At 58.3% G+C, this 20,174-nt stretch overlaps 1 protein-coding gene across 1 annotated transcript; it reads left to right on the top strand.

The window, feature by feature from the left end:
* Positions 1-1,241: 1,241 nt before the first annotated feature.
* On the top strand, positions 1,242-18,328 carry NCLIV_063200 (conserved hypothetical protein; the record flags this gene model as incomplete). Its single annotated transcript, XM_003885871.1, has 10 exons — positions 1,242-1,476; positions 1,874-1,908; positions 3,577-7,071; positions 7,578-8,691; positions 9,574-10,138; positions 10,749-12,543; positions 12,669-13,757; positions 15,306-17,015; positions 17,952-18,054; positions 18,177-18,328. The coding sequence occupies 10 exons, from the start codon at positions 1,242-1,244 to the stop codon at positions 18,326-18,328; spliced, it is 10,293 nt and encodes a 3,430-aa protein (XP_003885920.1).
* Positions 18,329-20,174: the final 1,846 nt, after the last annotated feature.

Genomic DNA, 20,174 nt, shown 5'->3' on the forward strand with positions numbered 1-20,174 from the left:
GTGCCGATCACCGAGCTGAACGCCAAACATGCACGGAAATCTCTGCCTGCTGTGCGACGTCTCTGTGAGTATGTTTTTGCTACCACTTCTCTGTCAGGCCTCGCAATGGGGAACGCGAAGTTTTCTGAAGAAGGTACCCATCCTAATTCCATCAACCGACGCCACCTCGTCTGTTCTCCTGTCCATTTACCAAAGAGACAAGGACACCTTTTCGTCTTTTCTCGGCCGAACTAGAGCGGGAATGCCCCCCCCCCCTTCAAAGGAGCTCGATGCACATTGCCCCTCAACAGAGATCTGCTCTAGTCTGTACCTCCGGGAACTCATGGGTCTGCGAGAGGCAATGGCGCCGTAACGGCACTCCATCCGCTCTCGCTCCCTCAGAAATGCGAACCCTCGTCGGACCAGGGACGAGGGAGAGACAACGTGAAGGAAACCATGAAGGAAAGCGGTTCTGTGTGGGAAAACGCGTTCCAGCTTGTTCTAAGTTGTGCTGATCCGCGTGAGCCTAGATACAGTCACGCTCCACCGAAAACTGAAATTGTCCCTGCCGTGGTGCCTCTCGTTCCTACTTGTCCCTGAAGCTGCATAGTCCCTCGCTCTCATTTGCGGAATCTGACACAAAAAAAGGACAAAAGCGGAAAGGATTCCGTTCTGCTGCGCCGTTGCCCTCTTCCCGCCTCCCGGTCCTCTGGCAAACTATCGGGTTCCTGTGTCTCGTAAAGATTCCTCGCGCCCGCTGGTTCCTCGCCAGAAATCACCAGTCGAGACGGTCTACAGCAAAGAAGCATAGAAAGAAAAATACGGTAAGCCTTGTTTCGCCGTCTCTTTCGTCTTGGTTTCAAGTTTCCACCCCCGGCCGAGGCGAACAGACGACGACTACCGACCCCGTTGCTTTGTGGTGTCTTTGCGCACGTGAAAAGAGCCGGACAGCCGCGTTCGTCTTTGCTCAAACGTATCTGCGGTGTCCAAGCGTGAATCTCTCGTCGATTCGGTTCCTCTGAAGGACGGACAAATTCCCCGTCAGAGGACGCCCAATTATTGTTCACGAAGCCTCAGCGGAAAGCCGCGCTTTGACCCTAGCTTTGAAGAAAGTTTTTATGAAAACTTGTCACACACCTCCGGTTAAAGCTGCCGTCTTGCGCTTCTTTACAGTGTGGCCGCCGTTGCCATGTGCCCCTCAAGAAACGACGCCCGGCCGCAGGTGCGCGTCTTGTCAACTTTGTTCGGGTTTTCTCAACAACATGCTCCTTGGTCTTTTGTTCAGGCGAAACGTTGTCATTCGCTTTCTCTGGCTTCCACGCTTCGCTCCGAGAGGAAAGACTTCCGTTGCGGTTCCAGTTACTGCCGACCTCCTCGGCGCCTCAACGGGCGACGCGACTCGGCTAGCGACAGAAGAAGGGTCGGAGATCTATGCCCTGAAAACCCGGAACTTGCCAGTTCGACTTTGTCTTGTATTTCAAGCGTTTTTTTGTGTTGGTACGAAGCCAACTCAGCCGTGCGCGTTGTGTGGCGTCTTCAAAAGTCGCGTGGAAGAGACCCTTGGACCGACACACACACCGCGAGGTGTCTGGGTGTCTTCTTCTTCATTACAAGGTCATTTCAGCCGTTTCATCGTTTCGTTCAACGCACCTGAAAACTAAAGGAGCTAATCCGTGCCTGATACCGTCCGGATCCCCAGTGTATGGACACCTCACCTTATGATCGAAAAGGCTGCGGCTGAGATCACAATGGCCTCCATCTAGCCCGTCGCTCTTGACTTCCTCTCGGAACGGGCAACACGAGGAGACGCTGCGAGTTCGCCCTCTCTATTCCGGCTTTCTTCACCCTTTCCAGAGTGTCTGGTGTCTTTCTTTCGATCTAATTTCGACTTCAGAGGTGACAGCTGGCCCGGCTCCTCCCTCAGACTACGTGAGGTGCTGTCGCGAGCACCGCAAGAGGGTGAAGGCGGGCTTTCCTTTCTTCTGAGCATCTCAAAAGTCAGCCTCTATTGAATTGGAGTCCGTTTTTTTCCCTGGCACTGACCCTTCTCCCCCCTCTTTTCCCACATTTTATACAGTGGTTTTCTCGTTTTCTACAACGCTCGTCCCGCAGCACACCATGTCCGGCTCCTCTTCCTCACGCAGCGGGGAGAGCAGCCCGCCAAGCAGCGCTGCAGCTTCTTCATCGTCATCAGAGGAACGAATCTGTAGCTCTGGCCTCTCCTCTTCTCCCAGAGGGACCGGTTCCCTCTCGTCTTCGTCTAGCTCTTCGTCTTCCACACGAAAAGCGAGAGAAGATTGGCAGAGAAGTAGCAAATCCTCGAGTAGCGGCAGCTCGAGCCCTAGCAGTACAAGCCTCTTTGGGAAAGGACGAGGCATCTCTTCGTTTTCTCAGGGGACCGGGGACGAAGACAGAGATTCTTCATCTCTGCCAAGCAAAAACAGGAACCGCCCGTTAAGCTTCACCGCGAGCTCCCAGTCCAGTAGTGCAGAAAATGCCTGGTCACAGAGCAACGATTTGCCGACACCATGCAGAGGATCCAGTCAAAGAGAAGATGAGGGCGGAGCGCGGAGAGGGACTTCGCTGCGAGTTTTGCCTTCTCGACAGGCGGGAAAGACTTCCTCTTTCACAGGAGGATCTCCATCGAGCGCGATGTCGTGCGACTGCTCCGCCTCGGACTCCCACTCTTCTGTGTCTTCTCTCCGTTCTCCCAGTGACGCCGTTTCTTCATCTCGCTCGTCGCTTCGTCATGGAACGTCTCTCTCGGTTTCTGCGTCATCTTCCTCTTCACACCAGAAGCAGAAAGAAAGAAAACGAGCAAGCCGTCACTGCGACACGTCCTCGAGTCCTTCCCGGCGGCGGAGCGTCTCGGGCTGCCGTTTGATTCGCCCTTCGCCGTCGTCCTCGGAGACAACATCGATTTTCTGTGTCTCTTCTGGATCCTCGGGGAGACGCCGAGTTGCGCGCTTGGAAAAGAAAGTCGCAGCTTCCTTCCAACCGGAGGACCATCCCGACTGCTTCGTGTGCCATCCTTCCCTGTGTGCGTCTTCTCGCCACGCGAAAGGCAATCAACAGTCTCTGCAGAGCTCTCCGTTTGAACGCTTCAACTTGGCCCCACAGCGCCCCTCTGTCGAGGCGACGTGCGTGTACGGTCATTGCCAGAGCCTGCGCTTTCCTCGGTGTGAAGCGGAAGCCGAGGCCTCCGCGACAAAGACAAAGTTTTCGCCTCTTGCGGGAGAGAGAAAGAGGGGGGAAGTTCGAAGCACGCGAAAAAGAAGTGCAAGCGCCTTCTCGGAGTCAGCAGTCTCACTCCGGGAGGACAGTCGGCGGGCGTCTCTCCTCTCTTGCTCCTTTCCCTCAGCTTCGTCACTTCTTGGCTCGGAACAATTTCTCTCTCCTCGTTGCGAGCTCCCCTCCCACCTCCAAGTAAACCAGCAACTCGCTCTGTTCCAGGCGAGAAGTGCCTTCGCTCCCAACAAGCGCCGTTCCTCCTGTGTGTCTTCTTTTCCTCCCTTTCCTAAGAGGGAAGAGCAAACTGCCGGAAGCGACAGAAGAACTGCAAGCTCGGCGTCTTTCTCTTCTCTTCGACCGTGTCAGCCTCCTGTCTCCTCTTCCCGCCCTGGTCCGTCTTTCTCTCTGCTTCCTTCTCCCCTCTTTTCCTTCGAAAGGCGTGACCAGGGAGACGCCTGTTCGCTACCCGACAAAGATGCAGGTGTCGTTACCCCTGCAGGGACGGACTTGTTTGTCGACGTCAGTCGAGAAATCCGAATCATCGATGCACTGACAGAGATTCAGAAAGATCCGCTCATTGCGGCGAACTGCGTCGATCACGGCGCAGCCCTATCCGAGGCCGGCTCTTCTCTCCTCCAGCCTCTGTCTTCGCGTCAGCAGCTCGCCTCGCCTTCCCCTGTCTCCTCTTCTCATCGCCGTCCTCTCCCGTTAGGCGAACCGGATCTCCAACTGGTTTCCAGACCCTCGCCGGGTCTCCGAAGGAGACAGGGAGACAACGACAGCTCGGCAGACGGCGCAATCCTGAAGGGGCATTCCTCGTCTTTGTTTCCTCTCCCGAACCCCTCCACGAGAAGACAACTCGAACAGCTCCTCGGCCGTCACCGGTCGTGCAGTGCAGCAGCCGGTCCTCGCGCCAATGCGTCTGGAGACGCCCCGCGTCCTTCGGCGTACGGTCCCTGTCCCCCCCCCTCTTCTTCCTCTCCTCAGCCGCGTGGCCGGGTCGAACAGAACAGCGCATGCATGCGGGCGGCTTCCCGCGCTCGACAGGAGGCTCACGCGAAGACCACCAGAGAGCTCGACAGCCGGCGAAGCGACCTGGACTCTCGCGAACTGGAGAAGCGAGGCGACGAGAACATACCGGAGACAGAGGGAGAAGACGGAACGCCAGCTCGCGGGCGGTTTCGACAGGGAGGCGACTGCAGTGAGGAAAAAGGCGAGGCAAGATGGACCAGAACGATGGCGGAGTTCGTGGAAGAAGACGGAAACGTTCCCCGAATGAGTCAACTCGCGGACTTCCTCAAGAGCTGCCCCGTCGGGCCATCTTCTCCACGCGGCAGCCTTTTTGGAGCGTGCGACAGGGAACAGAGAGACGACAGCACATCGATCGCAGCAGAAGCAAACGCCGACAGTCTCTCGGGCTCCTTGTCCGGGAATCAAGCAGCGGATGATCGCCGAGACGCACGAGAAGACGGGAGGGCCGAAGAAGGTCCATTCCAACGTCCAGAGGAGGTGCGAGGAACGCCTCTCTGTCGGAGAAAACGCGACTTCCCGGCCAACGGACGAGGCATTTCGTCTCCGCGGGAGAGCTGTCCGGCGTCCTGTCGCTACACAGGACTCGCGGAACCCCACGGTGTCCCGCCTGGCTCCTTTTCGGCGTTCGCAAACAGCGACAACGAACGCCTGCGCGCCTGGGCTCGGCAGGGCCCTAGTGCTGAGGCCTTTGACCGCCTCGACCTCGTTTCGCGGCGGCTCGGGATCCCCGACAAGAAGACTCCAGCGGAGGCGCACCTTCGCCCCGCAGGTGTCGCCTCGCCCACCTCGCGGTCGCCGCTGCGGCTCCAAGACAGCAAAGCGGAAGGCAGCGCTTGGGGGCGTCTGACGAACGACTTGGATGCGTATCGTTGGAAGCAGTTGATGGAGCCGTCGTCGACGTTTCTCTCCGCGCCCGTGGCGACGTTGGGCCGCAGTCGCTCGCCTCAGGAGGGCGGCGACTCCGAAGGCGGCGCGAGCGAAGAGAGAGGCTGCGGGACATGTGCGGCGGAGATGAAGAGGTCTGCTGCTGCCGAGGCAGAGACGCGAGAGATTCTTGAAGCGTACGAGGCAGCCCGAGTCAAATTGCTCGCCAAAAGCGACGAGGAGGCCATGCATGCGGCGGTGTCCAACTCTCTGCATCAAGGCGAAAGAGCTCTAGGGAAGCTCGAAGCTGTGACCCGTCGACTCCTCAACACAGCCTGTCGCTCTTCGCAGTCTGCAGACCCGACGTCGCGCTCTTCGTCCTCGGCTTCTGCTTCCTCGTCGGCGGATTCTTTCTCGGGCGGAGACAGCGAAGGCGCGTCAGAGGCGACGACGGTTGCGCCGAATTGTCCCTTCGCCTCTCCTGAGGGAGAGGGAAGAGGCTTTGCTGCGGAGGGAGACGGTCTCTGTGGGGACGGGCGAGACGGGAAACGAGACGCACTGCAGGAAAAACTGTGGGAAAGCGAGAGAGAAATTCACTCCAAAGACGAAGAAATCGGCCGGACGCTTCAAGCCGTCGCCGACTCCCAGGCAGAGCTCGCCCGGTGCAAACAGCAGCTTCAGGAGTGTCGCTCGGAAGCGCTCGAGGCCACGAAGAAAGCCGCAGCGGCTCAGCGGCTGGTCAAACTTCTTCAGCAGAAACGCCAGGAAGATCGAGAGAGATGGCGACAGGCGTTGGAAGAGTGCAGCAGAAAGCGAAGAAGTGACACAGGAAGCGACGAAAGATCACACTCAACGTCTACACCGGGCGGCGACGAGGAACACGCAAAAGCATCGCTCTCTCGTGCTTCTTCCGCGTCCTCCTCTTCCTGTTCGTCCAGTTCTCGCTCGCGCTCATGTGCCTCTTGTTCTTCCTCTTGCTCTTCTTGTTCGTCCTCACGCTCCTCTTCTTGTTCTTGTTCTGCTTCCTCTCCTTCCTGTTCTTCGTGTTCTTCTTCCTCTTCTTCCTGTTCTTCTTCCTGTTCTTCTTCCTGTTCTTCTTCCTCTTCTTCCTGTTCTTCTTCCTCTTCTTCTTCCTCTTCTTCTTGTTCTTCCTCTTGTTCTTCCTCGGGTTCCGCTTCGCACTTCTCTACGTCTTCGTGCGCCGCGTCTCTGCTTTCTTCTTCGTCGGGTTTTCTCTTTCCCCTGGAAGAGGAGGATTTCCCAGAGGTCCAGCAATTCCTGGAGGAGGAGTACGAGGCGGAGACGCGGAACTACCAGGCGCGGATTGAAGAGCTGCAGGCGCTGCTGGCGGACCGGAACGCAGCTGTCCAGCACCTGGAGGTGAAGGGGGAGGCCTTGCGCAATGAGATTGCCTTTCTGCAGTCGATGACTGAGGAGTTGAAGAAGGCGCGAGACGCGGAAGAAGACCAGATGCTGGCCACGCTGCGACAGCAAGTGGAGGAGGCAGAGGAAACCAATCTGCGTCTCGGGAGGGAGAAGGAACAGCTGCGCAGCGAACTGGATCGCGTGCGCGTCTCCTTCACGAAGCAGCTTGCGGCTCTGGAGACGCTGAACTGTCGCTTGCGGAAAGAGAAGGAAATCTTTGCAGACCGCGAGAAGAGCCAGCGGCGCCTCCACCAGGAGGAATACCAGAGAATGGAGAGAGAGTTGCATGCGCTCAGGTCCGAAAAAGAGGCGGGAGAAGCCGAACTTCTCGCCCTGTCCAGCGCCAAGGCCGCCGCAGAAATGAAGTGCGAACAACTCGAGCAACGGCAAGAGCACCTCAAGACACACCAGGAGCGCCTCTACGGGAACCTCCTTCATTTGAAAAACAAGGCTCAGGGCCTCGCCCTCACGCGAAAGTGCCAGGCGGGCGCTGCGCACCGAGAGACACCAGAAGAAGGAGAAAGCTCACACTTCGACACGGTAAGGAGAAACAGTGGACTGGACGGAGAGGAGAGAGACGCCCGAGGCTGCCAGCGTCGCGTCTCCACCGCGTTTCTCGCAGATTGTCGCGTCTTCCCGTGCGGGTCTCCTCGCTCTCGCTTTGGCCGATTCGGGAAACTCGAGACGATCGCTGACTTCTTTTCGGAGACGATTTGCATGCCGCGAGAACTGCCTCCATTTTTTTGTGGATGCACCTGCGACGCTTTCCTTCAGGCCTCTTTTCCCTTTTCTGCCTTTCTCCCTTCCTTCGGGTCTCTTTCCGCTCGCTCTCTCGTTCTCTCGTTTTCCTTCGTTTCTCGCTTCTGCAATCTCCCCTCTCCTTTTTGTCTCTGACTCCTGCGTTTCTGTCCGTCCCAGCTTTTCTCCCGTTTCTCTCCTTTTCTTTGCTTTCGCGCGTCCTCCACGCATGCGCATCCCGATTGACTCCATCTCACTCCCTCGTTCCTTCTCGCCCCCCCCCCTGTTCTCTTTTCCTGCTTTCCCAGGCTTCCTTCAGGCGTTTCGCCTCGTCAACCTCACACGACGGCTCTTCCGCGTCGGCCTCGAACGCCCTCACGTCACCCGCGGAGGGAACCGCAAACCTCTTTTCTTCTCCCTCTGGTTCGGGAAGCAGTGCGTCTCCAGAGGCCTCGGCTAGCCGGTCTCGGTCTTCGCCTTCAAGTTCGTCGTGCCTCGCGTCTTCGCCTTTCTGCCCTTCGAGTTCTAGCTCGAAGCGCGAGGCCTCGGGAACTCGCGAGCGCATGCACAGTAGGAGTGGGTCGGGCCTTCAGACTTCGCTCTCGTCTTGCGCCTCTTCGAGCGCCAACGTTTTCACGCAGAGTGAAGGGACTCTCCGCAGTCGCTCTGGCGTCTTGACCTCTGCTTCGCGTCCCCCGCTGCCTTCTCCGCCGGTGTCGTCGCTGGGTGCATCGTCGCAGGCGGCCAGGGATCTCGAGACGAGGGAGACTGGGGGCTTTTTCGAACGACTCTCCTCGCGCCTGCAGTCCATGCGGGAAGAGTCTGAGCGTCGCCAGCACGCGTTCCCCGCCCTGCCTCCCGCGATGCTGTCTCGCGAGCGGCAGGCGCAGCTGTCGGAGGCTGGCTTCTCAGACCGCGAGGGAAGGATGCAGACCGGCCAGTCTGCCGGGGACAGCTCGCCTCCTTCCAGCTTGCCGCGACTCTTCTCACAGAGTGGGACCTCGTCGGCTTCTCGTCGGACAGACGCGTTTCTGGGTTTTGGTGGAGACCAGATGGAACGAAAAGACGACGGCATTCCGTTTCCTTCCTCTTCCTCGCAAGACGAGAAACGCGGCGACGCCGGCGCAGAGCGAGACAAGACGTGTTTCACAGCACGACAAGAAGCCGGACATCTCCGGGGGCTCCCCTCGAGTGGCGAGAATGAGGAGTCAGTTACTTCTTCCGCTCTTTTCGCCCGAGCAAAACAGATGAAAAACTCTGGACATTACTCGGAGCAGACGCCTCCCGACCTGCACGCACGCAGCGAGGCCTCCGCCAGTCCCGACAGTGAAGAATGCGACGAAGAAGGTGACGAGGCGTCTGTGACCGGGGAGGAAGACGAGAGAGAATCAGGGACACTGTCCTCTTCTCCCCGTCGGCGGCGTGCTACGAGAGAGCGCGGAAGACGAAATTCCAGTTTTTCCTCTCGCGACCGAGACAGCAATCAAAGTCAAGCTTCGTTCTCTGCTGCGGAGTCGCGGACGTCCTCAGAAGAGTCGCGAAGAAGCGACAAGTCAAGGTCCCCCTCAAGTTCGCGGGCGGCCTCCTCGTCTCGAGCTTCATCCCCGAGTCCAGAAGAAGACGATTCTGTGCGCGGAAAAACCCGACAAAGGAGGGACCGCACTCGAATGGCTTCTTCAAGTTGGTCCCCGCGGTCCTCTCAGCACTCGGATGTCTCAGCCACCGAGGTGTCTGTACACCGGGGGGCCACGGCCTCAGGGACTTCGGGTGTACATACACCGCAGGCTTCGGCCTCTCGCGGCTTCCCTACCCCTTCCAGAGTAACCACTGGAGAGCGAAAGCGGGCGTGTGTCTCGCGGGACAGTTGCGCGCCGGAGGACAGGGGAGAGGGTAGCAGACCGGGGAATTCGACGATGAGAGAAGAGCCAAAGGCTTTTTCTCGTCGACAGTGCCCGCCACCACAAGCTTCGAAGGCTCCCGCGGAGACCTCGACCACTCGAGGGGCTCTGGACCCGCCTGGGTCTTCCCAAGAGACGCCTCGAGAGAAATTGGAGAGACAAAGAGCGGGGCGAGAGCGCAAAGAGGAAAGAAACCGCGGGTGGCCTGCGTCGTTGACCGCTGGAAGAGAGAGAGGAATAAGCGATCGGAATTCAGGCTCGGGAGACTCGCAAGTCGCCTCCGCTACGTCCCACGGTCAAAACTCAGAGACAACAAAGAGCACGAAAGGCTGCACAGAAGGCTCTCCAAGACGCACTCCGTCTCCCGTGACAATCTACAAAACCTCGGCTTCTTCTCGGCGCTCAGCTTCCCAAAGAGAGAGCAGAGACGACGCGAGAAGTCGAAACACCGCTTCAGCCTCGTCGAGTTCGTACTCTCTTTATCGCCAGGGCGACTACTCGAGAGAAGGATCGCAAGGCGGCCCGCCTCCGGACTTCCAGTTCTCGGAGGCTTCTTCCTCTTCGTCCTCTTCCTCTTCGTCCTCTTCCTCTTCGTTTTCCCCTTCCGTCCCCTCTTTCTTCAACTCGTTGAACTCTGGAAGCTCGTCCTCAGCGCAAACGAAAGAAGAGGAAAGGCGCATCGAGGGCGACTCCCGTGCTTTCTCTCGCGCCCGTCTCGGCGGCCGGCCCTCCAGTCAGGGCCGAGTGGACTCTGAGCGCGCTAAGAAGCGAGAAAGAAACGCGAAGGCGCCCCACACCGCCCAGCCTCCCACGGTTTCTCCTCGCAAGACCGAAGGCTTACCCGCGAGGCCACCAAGAGAAGACGGAAAAAGGAGGAAAGACGACCAACGCAGCGAGACGCAACCCAAGACAGACGAAGAAGGCCGGCAGGGAAAACGGAAGGAGACAGACAGACGCCCGCGCCAATCTTCGTATGTCACGCCATTCTCTCACATGTCTTCCTCTGGAGGCTTCCCCGCGACATTCCTACATGTCCATCCTTGAATCGACCTCTCCAGTCTCTTATTGCCTCACTCGCCCTGGAGAACCTCCAAAACGGATGGGAACACACGAGCCTGCCTCTGAACAAACGCGTCTGCTGTCTCCTCCCAAGCATAGTTGTAAACATTCACAACATGTATATATATGTATGTATATGTGAATACGTGTGAATGATGATATATATGAGCATGCATGAATCTATATTTTGATGGGTGCGTTTGTGGGTTTGTGTCTTCCTTGACACATTTCCGGTGTCACCGGCGTCTCCGCCTGCTCCATGTGAATACGTTGTTGTGCTTTTCTCTAGCCTGCCATCTTCCTTACATGTATATCTCTGATTTACGACAGTTTCTCAAAGGAACCATTCCGTGATGCATCCAGCTTCACTCTTCTTGTCCCGTCATTTGTCCACCATACCTCGGCTGCTTTCCATTTCTCTTCCCCTGTTTTCCTTCCTCTCTTCCTTTAGCTCCTCCGTTTTTGGTATTTCCTTCTTATTCATTCTTCTGTCCTCTTTCGTCTTTTGCCTCTCGTCTGCAGGTTCGTCGACGACGGCGAAGGCTGTCGGGTGTCTCCCTCAGCTCTTCCGCGTGGAGACTGCACGGTCGGGCGCAGTCAACCCCTCGAGCGTGGACGCCCTCTGAGCGCGTCGCCTTCCCGTCGTCCTTCCCCTTCCAAAGATCCAACGCAGCCTTCAGGGACTCCGCCTGCAGCGACTTTCCCCCACGCCCATGATCTGCGTGGAGAGCCTTGCTGCCACCGAAGATGTGAAGGGAACCGCGCGTGTCCAAAACTAGAAGGCGAAGAAGGGCCGGAACTCTGTGCCCGCAGGCATCGGCCAGTCCCAGGCAGAGAGAGGCCTTCGGGCGCTTGTCACGCGAACAATTCCCTTGTGGACCACGGGAGAAACTGCCAAGCTGGAACATCAACAGGCACTTCACGTAAACAGCCTGCTAATGCGTCCTCCACTTCCTCCTCTTCTTCCGCCTCTTCTTCCCCGTCCTCTTCTTCTTCGTCGTCCTCTTCTTCTTCGTCGTCCTCTTCTTCTTCCTCGTCATCTTCGGCGCGGACGGGAGACAGATACTCAGGTGACGCTGGGCGAAGAGAGGGAACTGGAGACAGCGGACAGCCCAGAGAGCGCCTTGCAGGTGAATGTGGCGAGGCAAGGTCATCGAGTCTCGCAGGAAGAGAAGATTCTTCCCGGTGGAGTATCCCGAACGAGCGAAGCTCGGAAGGCATCATTTCCGTTGCTGCGGAGGGTTCGTCCTCGCGTACACACGCCCCTCGCGAGGTTCGGGAGGCCGACGAGCGAGACGCAGCCGACGCGCGTGACCGCACAAAGGGCCGCCCAGCCGACAGCTCCTCCACCCCGCGCGGGAGTCCCGCTGACGGCAGAACTTCTGACCCGAGATGCGCGAACGCTTCTTCATCTTATCCTTCGGAAAGAAGAACTGAGTTCCCGTCCCCGACCGCCTCTGACTGCCCTTCAAAAGAACGTCTCTGTGGGGAGGCGACCGGCGCGGCGAGCCTTGGGGCCAGAGACGGCTGTGGAGAGAGACAATCTGTTTTCCACAGCTCGGCGCGAGAAGCGAATGAAAGCCGTTTCGTTGCGCGTGCGCGGGAAGTCGCGGAAGACGCTTGCTGCCTTGAGACGCTGCGCAGAGACGCCCCGCCTTCGCGCGCCTTGAGGGACATGACGCACCTGCGCGTCACGAGTCGCACCGCCGCGGAAATCGACGCATACAGGCGAAAAACGCATCCCGCATGCCACTATCAGGAGCATCTTGCTGCCTGTCCCTCCGCTGTCTGCTTGCGAGGCGCTGCCGGCGATCAGCCGCCTGCTTGCAGACAGCATCTCCCCGGCCTCGAAAAAGAAATCCTTCCCGGCTGCTGCCTGTTGCCAGAAGAGACGAAAGAGAGGGGGGATCGTGGGACATGCGTGCATGCGCAGTGGAAGGCCCTTGGAGATGAAGAGAGTCTCGGTGAACAGATGTGGCGTGCGGAGGAAGGACAGCGGGAGTGGGAAGAAGAGACAGGGAGGGCGAGGCGAGGGACTGGAGAGGAGACAGGGTCTCGCAGAGCTGCAGGTGTCTCCGAGGCCGGTCGAGGAACGTTCTTCTCGCCTTCGCAGCTTCGCCCGCAAATGGAGGACGAGCAAAGACAGCGAGAGGCGGAACTCGCAGTTGAGAAGGTTGCGAGAGATGCCGATCGAAACGCCTATTCTCACGAGCATGTCCAGAGTCTGAAAGAGAAGCTCCTGCGGACGACGCAAACGAACGAACTTCTCCGCATGCAAGGCAGGGAACTCGCGAGGAAAAATCGACAACTCAGAGAGGTAAGCCTCCACCGGGTGAAAGTGGAAAGAAGAAAACTCAGGAGATACCGTCGGAATCCGAGAACAGGACAGTCGCTACCATTGGTCTGCGCCCCGCTGTCCGTACTTTGCCTCTGTGTTTTCAGCAGCTCTTCGGCGATCCAACGCCTCTTCCGTCTCTTTCTTCGATGGATTCTTCTCTGCCTCCCTCGCGCCAGCCGTCTCGCAAGTCGTCCTCTGTGTCTTTGCAACTTCCGCGGAGGCTCTCGCTGGGCGCGGACATCGCGCCGGGAGGCTTTCCGCCTTTTGCCCCTGTGGATCATGTGTGCGCGGGAAGTCGGGAGAGAGGCCGAGAGAAAGCTTTCCGATCTGACGAAAGTATGTCGTTTTTCGCCCGAGATCCCGAGTTCCCCTCTGAGTCTCTCCTGGGCGACATCAAGAGCAGTTCTTCGTTTCTGGAGCCTATCGAGGGACACTCTCAGTGCGGCGGATTGAGCCCCCGGTGGAGAGAAGACGCGCGAGCGAAGCAGCATGGCGCTCGCGATGAATGCGAGCCTTGCGCCTTTTTCAGCAACAGCGGCGTCGAAGAAGAGGCAGCCGTTCGCCGACATGTGGATGTGCGCGGACACCCAGGGGAGCCCCACCTTTCGCCTCCACTTCCAGCTCAGCCGCAAAGGACAGAGGACGAGGTCGCGTACGTCCCGTCTCATCTGTCGTCCCAGAGCATTCTTTCTTCCTTCTCCGACAGGTGTTGCCGTAGCTTCTTTCCCGAGGGCGAGGCGAGAGGAGACTGCGAGGAGAGCGTGCAGTTTCCGCTTGTGCAAGACCAGTCCTACAGCTCGCCTCGCTATGGCTACTCCGCTTCAGATCCTCGTCTCTGTTCTTCGCTCGCTTCGTTCTACGAAGGAGACTGTCTGCCGCTAGAGAACGACGGGGCCGAAGGCCGGGAAGGCGGCGCGAGACAACCTGTGTGGGGCGAGAGAGAAGATCAAGGAGACACTTGGGGGGCAAGGCCCGAGAGCCCCAGGCACGATGAGGACTGCTGCGCTTCGCAGCGACGCGAAGAAGCGCAGCGGGGAAGACGCGTGGACGAAGGCTTTGTGTACAACGACGGAAGAGGAGAAGAAAGCCGGTTCATCTCTCCTTCCTTCTCGACACCCGTGTTCCTGCCTCTCCGCGGAGGTGACTGCCATCAAGGCGGAGTTGCGTTCGGCGCGGAGCCTTCGTGTCCATCGGTAAGCATTTACGTGGTAACTCCCGAATCGGAAAAGAAGGGGTTTTTCACTCTCGGAAAAAGGAAACAAAGCGCACGCTCAATGCCTCTCCGCAGCTGTTCTTTTTCCACGTGTACCTCCCCTCGGACTGTTTATAGATAGTTGCAGGGAAAGTCGAGATTTTGAAAACGGCGGGGTGCCGAGGTCCCCGGGAAAGAGCACGGAAGTGGCGAAAAAGGAATGGGTTATCCCTCGCTTCCAAAGCGACCCTTTCCGTTGATTTCTCGTCTCTTTGGGAGAGGCATGCGCCCATGCCAGAGCAGGAAGAAAGAGGGAAACGACGAAGAGTCAATGAGTTCTGTTCGTTGTCGTCATTTGGGTTTCGCCACTGTTGTCAGCCTTTCTACGTCGAGCCTGTGTCGCGTGAAAGGTACTGACCAAACGAAAGAGGAAGCACACGGGAGATAAGGCATGAGAATCGCCTCTCCTCTTTCGTTCTTCTGGTGTCTTCTTTCTCTTGGAGAGAGTCTCCGTTTTAATGGGGAGGACGCAATAGAGGCGTGGTGCCGAGCGCCTTTTCTTCTTCTCTCTGGGATGACAGCAGCGTCATATTCGAACGGGGGGATCCTGTTGAAAGCCGAAGGCATCTGTTTGTGCTTTTTCTTCGCGGACAGCTACCACAGGAGCAGAAGCGACCGTTTTCTCCCTCCTTTTCTTCTTTTTTCTCTGCTTGTTGGCTCTTTCTGCTCTGTGGTTTGCTGTCTCTCTCTCGTGCGTGGGCGCTGCGCCTTCCTCGGAATGAAGAACGCACAGAGTCTCTCCCCTCGCTGGCGCCCTTGCCGGTGCATTTTGTGCCTTCCGCTTTGTCTACAAAGAGAGAGAACCTTCGTTGTCTGTGACGCTTCAGCCCCGTAGAGCCTCGCCATGGCCTTCTTCTCAACACTTGAGAACGGCCAGAGGCGACGTGTCAAGTAGCCGCAATCTCAGAAGACTGGTTAACTGAAGCGCAGCAGAGAGAACTGCGGTAGGCGGGGCGAGGCAGGGGTTCACTGGCGCTCTGGCCGTTTGCAGGCCGACGACGCACAGACCGAGAAGCGTAGAAGAAGGCATATCGTGAGATAGAGCGATGGGGACAAGCAAGGACTGGGACGGAAAACAGGGGAAAGGAACAGGGCGGATGAGGGAGCACGCGACAGAAGCACGATTGGCCAGAGTTGCGTGCGTGCAGCGTGAAGGGGAGGATACGTGTTTCACTGGACGAATACGCAACACACCGAAAGACGACCGTATCAAGGACATCAAGACACTCGCCCCCGTGACGCGAGGGCTGTTCCGCAGGATTGAAGAACCAGCTGAGTGACTCGCTGCATGCAACTGCGTTGCTTTGATGTGTTTTCAAGTTCCGTCAGAAGCTGGCTCTTGAAATCGACGTGTGCAGTGTGTTTCTCCGCAGCCAACGCATTTGTTCCCTCACTTCTGTGTCCCCTATCTGTCTTCTGTCTCCTTCCTTTCTTCCGCCTTCTTCTCTCACTTCTCCTCGCTCCCTGGCCTTCTGCCTTCTTGCACCAGCAGGCGGCCGGCGACAAACTGTGCAGAGGCATCGACTCCAGCTTGCCGTTCGCCTGTGGAAATGAGGCCGAAGCAGAAAGCGGAACTTCGAGATGCTGCGCTCAAGCACGAGGAAGAGATCGAGGAGAGGAAGGGCGATCTGCGGAGAATGCGGGTCACGTGTGTGGTTCTGCGCCGCCGGCATGCTCTCCACTTTCTTCTTTGCCGGAGGCACCATCACTCACAGCTCCCGCAGGATCTGTCTGCCATTCTCAGCCTTTTTTACCGTCTTCTGTTTCCTCCGGTCGTGCCGCACCGGAGTCGCTTCTCTCGCCGCCAGTCGACGACGCTCCTAAGCAGGCCGGCGTGTGTGGCTCAGTGTGTGTTGATAAAGATTCAGGAAAGTGTTGCGAGGAGGACCCTGGTTCTGGAAGGAGGCAAGAGACCAGCCTCGAATCTTTTTCCTCTTCTTGCTCGGCATCCTCTGCCCCCGCGCTTGCTTCCGCTCGCGCGTTCCTCCCCCCTTCTCCTGATCCGAAGGAGGCACGCGGTGGGGCGAACGACGGAGCAGAGAGATCCGCAGAATCCAAGAGCGAGCGGAGGAAAGCTGCAGCGTCTCTTTCTTCTCGTGCTTCGATCTTCACCCCTTTCGCGTCTTCTGCGCCTGCCTCCATTCCCCGCCTGTCTCTCTGTCCAGCCGCCTCAAGCGCGCAGGGCGAAAGAGCACCAGCAGGCGCAGAACAGGCACTTGGAGGAAACGGAGAGGCTACAACCGAAGAAGGGAAGAAGCAAGACAGCGCTTCGCCTCCTCGTCTGGGCGTCAAAACGCCCTCGACTTTGGTCGCAAGGGAGGGCCCTGTGTCGCTTCCGCTGGAGGTTCCGAAAAGACAGAATCCGCGCGAAGGCAAAGTCGTGTCGGCTACCGCCGAGAGGCAAGGACGAGTGGAGGGAGAGAGAGAAGCGAGAAGCCCCGCGGAAAGGAAAGGGAGTCGACTCGTCTGCGGTGAGTCGGAGACACCCGGCGCAGCTTCGCCGGCGCACCCCCGCCCCGGCTCAGCTCGCAAGCCTCGAGACCGGGAAGGCGACGAGAGCAGGGAGTCTCTGCCTGTTCTTGTGGCATCTTCCTCCCAGGAGACACTTTCTTCTTTGTCTGGTGAGGCTGAAGCGCGCCAGGAAACCGGCCAGAAGTTCGAGAAAGCGGAGACAGGATCCGAAGCGCGGAGACCAGCAGAGGCGCCGGCGACCGCGACGAGCAAACACGGGGTCAGAGAAGAGGAAAATGCGGAGTATGAAGACGCTGGACGAAAAGAGAGGGCAAACGGAATGTCGGGAGAAGAGAAAGGAGAGGAAACCCGTGCCATGGATCCAGGGAAAACTCCAACGCGAGGCGAACCCACAGATACAGCAGACGAAGAGGACGGAGACAAAGGGGGACGAGAGGAAGAGAGACGCGGAGAGGAGTGGGTTTTGGATTTGGAGCCTCGACCACTCGACAGGCAAGAATTGACAAACTTGGCGAGAGACAAGGAAAGCAAGGAAGACAATATGGGCACAGGTTTACACGTGGGGGCGCTGACTCCGAGCCTTCCCGTTCCGCCAGCGCGGTGTGACAAGGAAAGCTGCCTATGTGAAGCAGTTCCAGGCGAGGCACAGACGCCGACCGAAAGTGAAACGGAGTCGGAAGGCGGCCAAGCAGACGCACCAGACCTTGAAAGGAAGGAGGAAAATCAGGTTGGAGGAAAGCCTTCGCGAAATCATGGCGAAGGGACGTCTTCAAAATCTGCTTGCTTTGCGCGCCCGTCCCCTCTTTCGCCCCCTTCCTCGCGGCTCGCGTCGCCTCCTCTTCCTTTTCTCTTCTGCCAGGCTTTCGCTGAGAAGGTCCAGTCGCCGATGCAGGGCTGTTCACCGGTGTCGCGTCTCTTTCCTCGATCCCCTGCTTCTCCCTCTCTCTCTCTTTGCCGCTCCGAAGACTCCGAGGAGAACGTGGAGGCGTCGCGGTCTTCTGCATCCTCTCCTTGCGGGTCTTCTCTCTCCGGGGAGGCGGAGCGAACGCGAGAAGAGAGAAAAGACTTCGGCACTGTGCCTCCTTTCCAGGCTGGTGTCTATGTACCTTTGATTAGGGTGTCTCCCGCCTTGGAGGCCTCTTCTCTCTCGTCCTCTTTCCTTGAACCATCTGGCCAGCACGCGAGCACCGAGCGAAGAACAGACACCCGAGACTCCTCCAAAGTGTCCTCGCTTTCTTCTGCGTGTCGCCTCTCTCCACGTTTCTGCGAATCGCGTCGCGAGTCGTCTCTCTCTTCATCATGTAGCCCTTTTTCGCCGGCGCCTGTGCCTCTGTCTCCTCGCAGTCGCATCTCTTCGCTCCGCCTTTCTCTCCCTCGATCGCTCTCTCCGCAATCTTCTTGTCGAGGCTCCTCTTCTTTGCTGTCGTTTCGTCTGTCTTCGCGCCGGTCGAGCTCGCCGGCGCCGGCCCTGGCTTCTTGCGGCCCCGACTCGTCTCGATCTCGCACCGCCGAGCGCCCGCCGTGGGGATCGAACCTCGGCTTAAATTCGAAGACGCGCTCTGCTCGCCAAGGCCGCGACGACTCCCTGTACAGGCTTTCCCTGAGCGAGTCAGGCAAAGAAATATGCAGGAGGTGCGACGCATGTCCCTTCGTGTTCCTTCAGCGCGAGCAGGAGGAACTGCAGAGACTGCAGTCGCTCCTTCAGGCTCGGAAACGCGGCGAGGCAGCCAGAGGCGGAACTGAAACCGACGGTCCCGGCCGAGAAGGTTCGCCCTTTTTTCCAAAAACCAGAAACGAGGAAAGTCGCGCTGTCTCTCCGGAGAGCGGACACGAGAGACGCGAAGCATCCCTGGCGGTTTCACGCCTCAGTCTCGGTCTGATGTGTCAGCCAATGGCGACGGTGTTGACAAGGCAAAAATTGCGAGATGCCGACTTGCCCTCGCGGGCGTCATTAAGGAAGGCCTCTTCGGCTTCTTCCTGTTCTGCGCGATCGTCTCTCTCCTGTTCGTCATCTGGTTTCTGGCGAGAAGACAGCCCTGACGCGTTGCAGCCCACCAAGAAGACTGTTCGCAGTCTCCCCCTCGACAGGTTGCGTCCATCTCCCTCCCCCTCTGCAAGCTCTCGCTCTGCTTCCATCTCGCCTCGGTGTCCACTCAAGAGCCTCACGGCGCGGTCGTCTTGCTGCCGCTCGCCTCCGTCTCGGCTGCTCTCGAGAACCTCTGGGCACCGCGCCTCTTTAACTTTCGTGTCGCCGGCCTTAACCGCCAGATTAGTCGCCTCTGCGCGATGTGACCGGTCGAAGCGGTACCGAAAACTCGCCGCCAGCATCGCAAAGCGCTGCGTGCTCTCTCCCGACGAAGCGCGCTTCCTGACTTTTCTCGTTCAACAGCGCCAGCGGGAACTGTGGGATGAACTGCCGAGGAGCGGGGAAATCTCTGCGCGAGGAGCCGAGGAGACGGCGAACCGGAAGGGAGAAGGCGAAGGCGGCCGCAGGCAGGTCGGAGAAGCGGCGGCAACGGACGAAACCGAGACGCCGAAAGAGAGGAAAGCCGTAAGTTCTGGGGGTGTCGAGGGAGTTCTTGGGGCAGAGAAGCGGGCGGAGGACGTCCGAGAAAAGGTCCGGGAGAAACGCGAAACTCTGGCAAGCGCTAAGGATGCGAGACCGTCTCTGGAAAAAGCACGGAAAGGAAAAGGAGAGGCTTCGAACCGCTCTGTCGCCACGCGAAGGGAGAGAGACAGTCTCCGTCGACACTCGAGAAGCTCCAGAGGTGCGCTTCGCACAGCTTCTGTCGGAGGCTGCTCTTCTCGGGCCCCTGTCGCCGCCCCCGAACCTCGCCGGTGGGTCAGCGTGGATAAAAGCAGAGGCAAAGAAAAGCGCGAGCAGAGAGGGATCAAGACTCTGCCGGCGTGGAAGCGACCTCCGTCGCTTTTGCCGCGCTCCTGCAAAGGCGCCTGGTGCGGCGCCTCCAGTGCGGCGTCTGCTGTTGCGCAGCTCAGAGACTGCTCGCACAGACCCGAGAGGGAAGACAAACGAGGCGGAAATCGTCGGGAAGACGTGGCAGGCAGGAGCGGCCCCACACGGCGTAGACAGGACACCACCAGGCAGGAGAGAGAGGAAGAGAGGATGCAAAGCGCAGAAGCGACAGCTGGGAGGACGAGGAAGTTACTGGATACATGAGGTGCGGGCACTGAGGAAGGGACGAGAAATGTGCAGAAGGTAGCTGGCCTCGGTGAGAAGTTGATCCGGCAAGCTTCTCGAAGAGAGGAAGCGCCCTCTAGTTCGGAACAGCGGCTAAAGAAGAGGGCCTAGGAGATGGGAAAAGCAAAGGAGACGCGAGAGCACAGGCGCAGCAACTCGAGGAGAAACGAGAACAAGAACCGCTGTCAAAACGCTTCCACTGGACCGATGGGAGAGATGCAATCAGCCTGTCGCCGTTGAACTCGATAAGCCCGAGTTTCTTTTTTGGGGTGTCTCTCCTGAGTTTCTTCGTGAACATTCAGCGACCACAGTGTCTCCGCCTGCTGCCTTTTCTCTGACTTGTTTTGCTTCTGTTGCTCTTTCGTCGATACGTTTTCAGACTCTCTCCGCTCCCAGAGCGTCTTCGTTGCTTCTGGTTCCCGAGCCTCTTGTGCCTCTTTGAAACAGCCTTTTTTCTCGCTTTTTTGAACCTAGATAAATATTCTGAAAAAGAACAGGTCTTCCGTCTCGCAGCAAGAGAGACCAGATGCAAGCGAACCGTTGTGTCAAAAAGCGGCGTGCAGATGCAGGCATGAGAGCGATTTTCGCATCCTTCTGCATGTTAACACTTATATCGAGGAATGACCTTAGACACCAATCGAGGCCTGTAAACTGCCTGGATTCGCTAGACCATTTCCCCGCCTTGTC

The sequence above is a fragment of the Neospora caninum genome, chromosome XII (assembly GCF_000208865.1).
Source record: "Neospora caninum Liverpool complete genome, chromosome XII".
In the NCBI taxonomy this organism is placed as follows: Eukaryota; Apicomplexa; class Conoidasida; order Eucoccidiorida; family Sarcocystidae; genus Neospora; species Neospora caninum.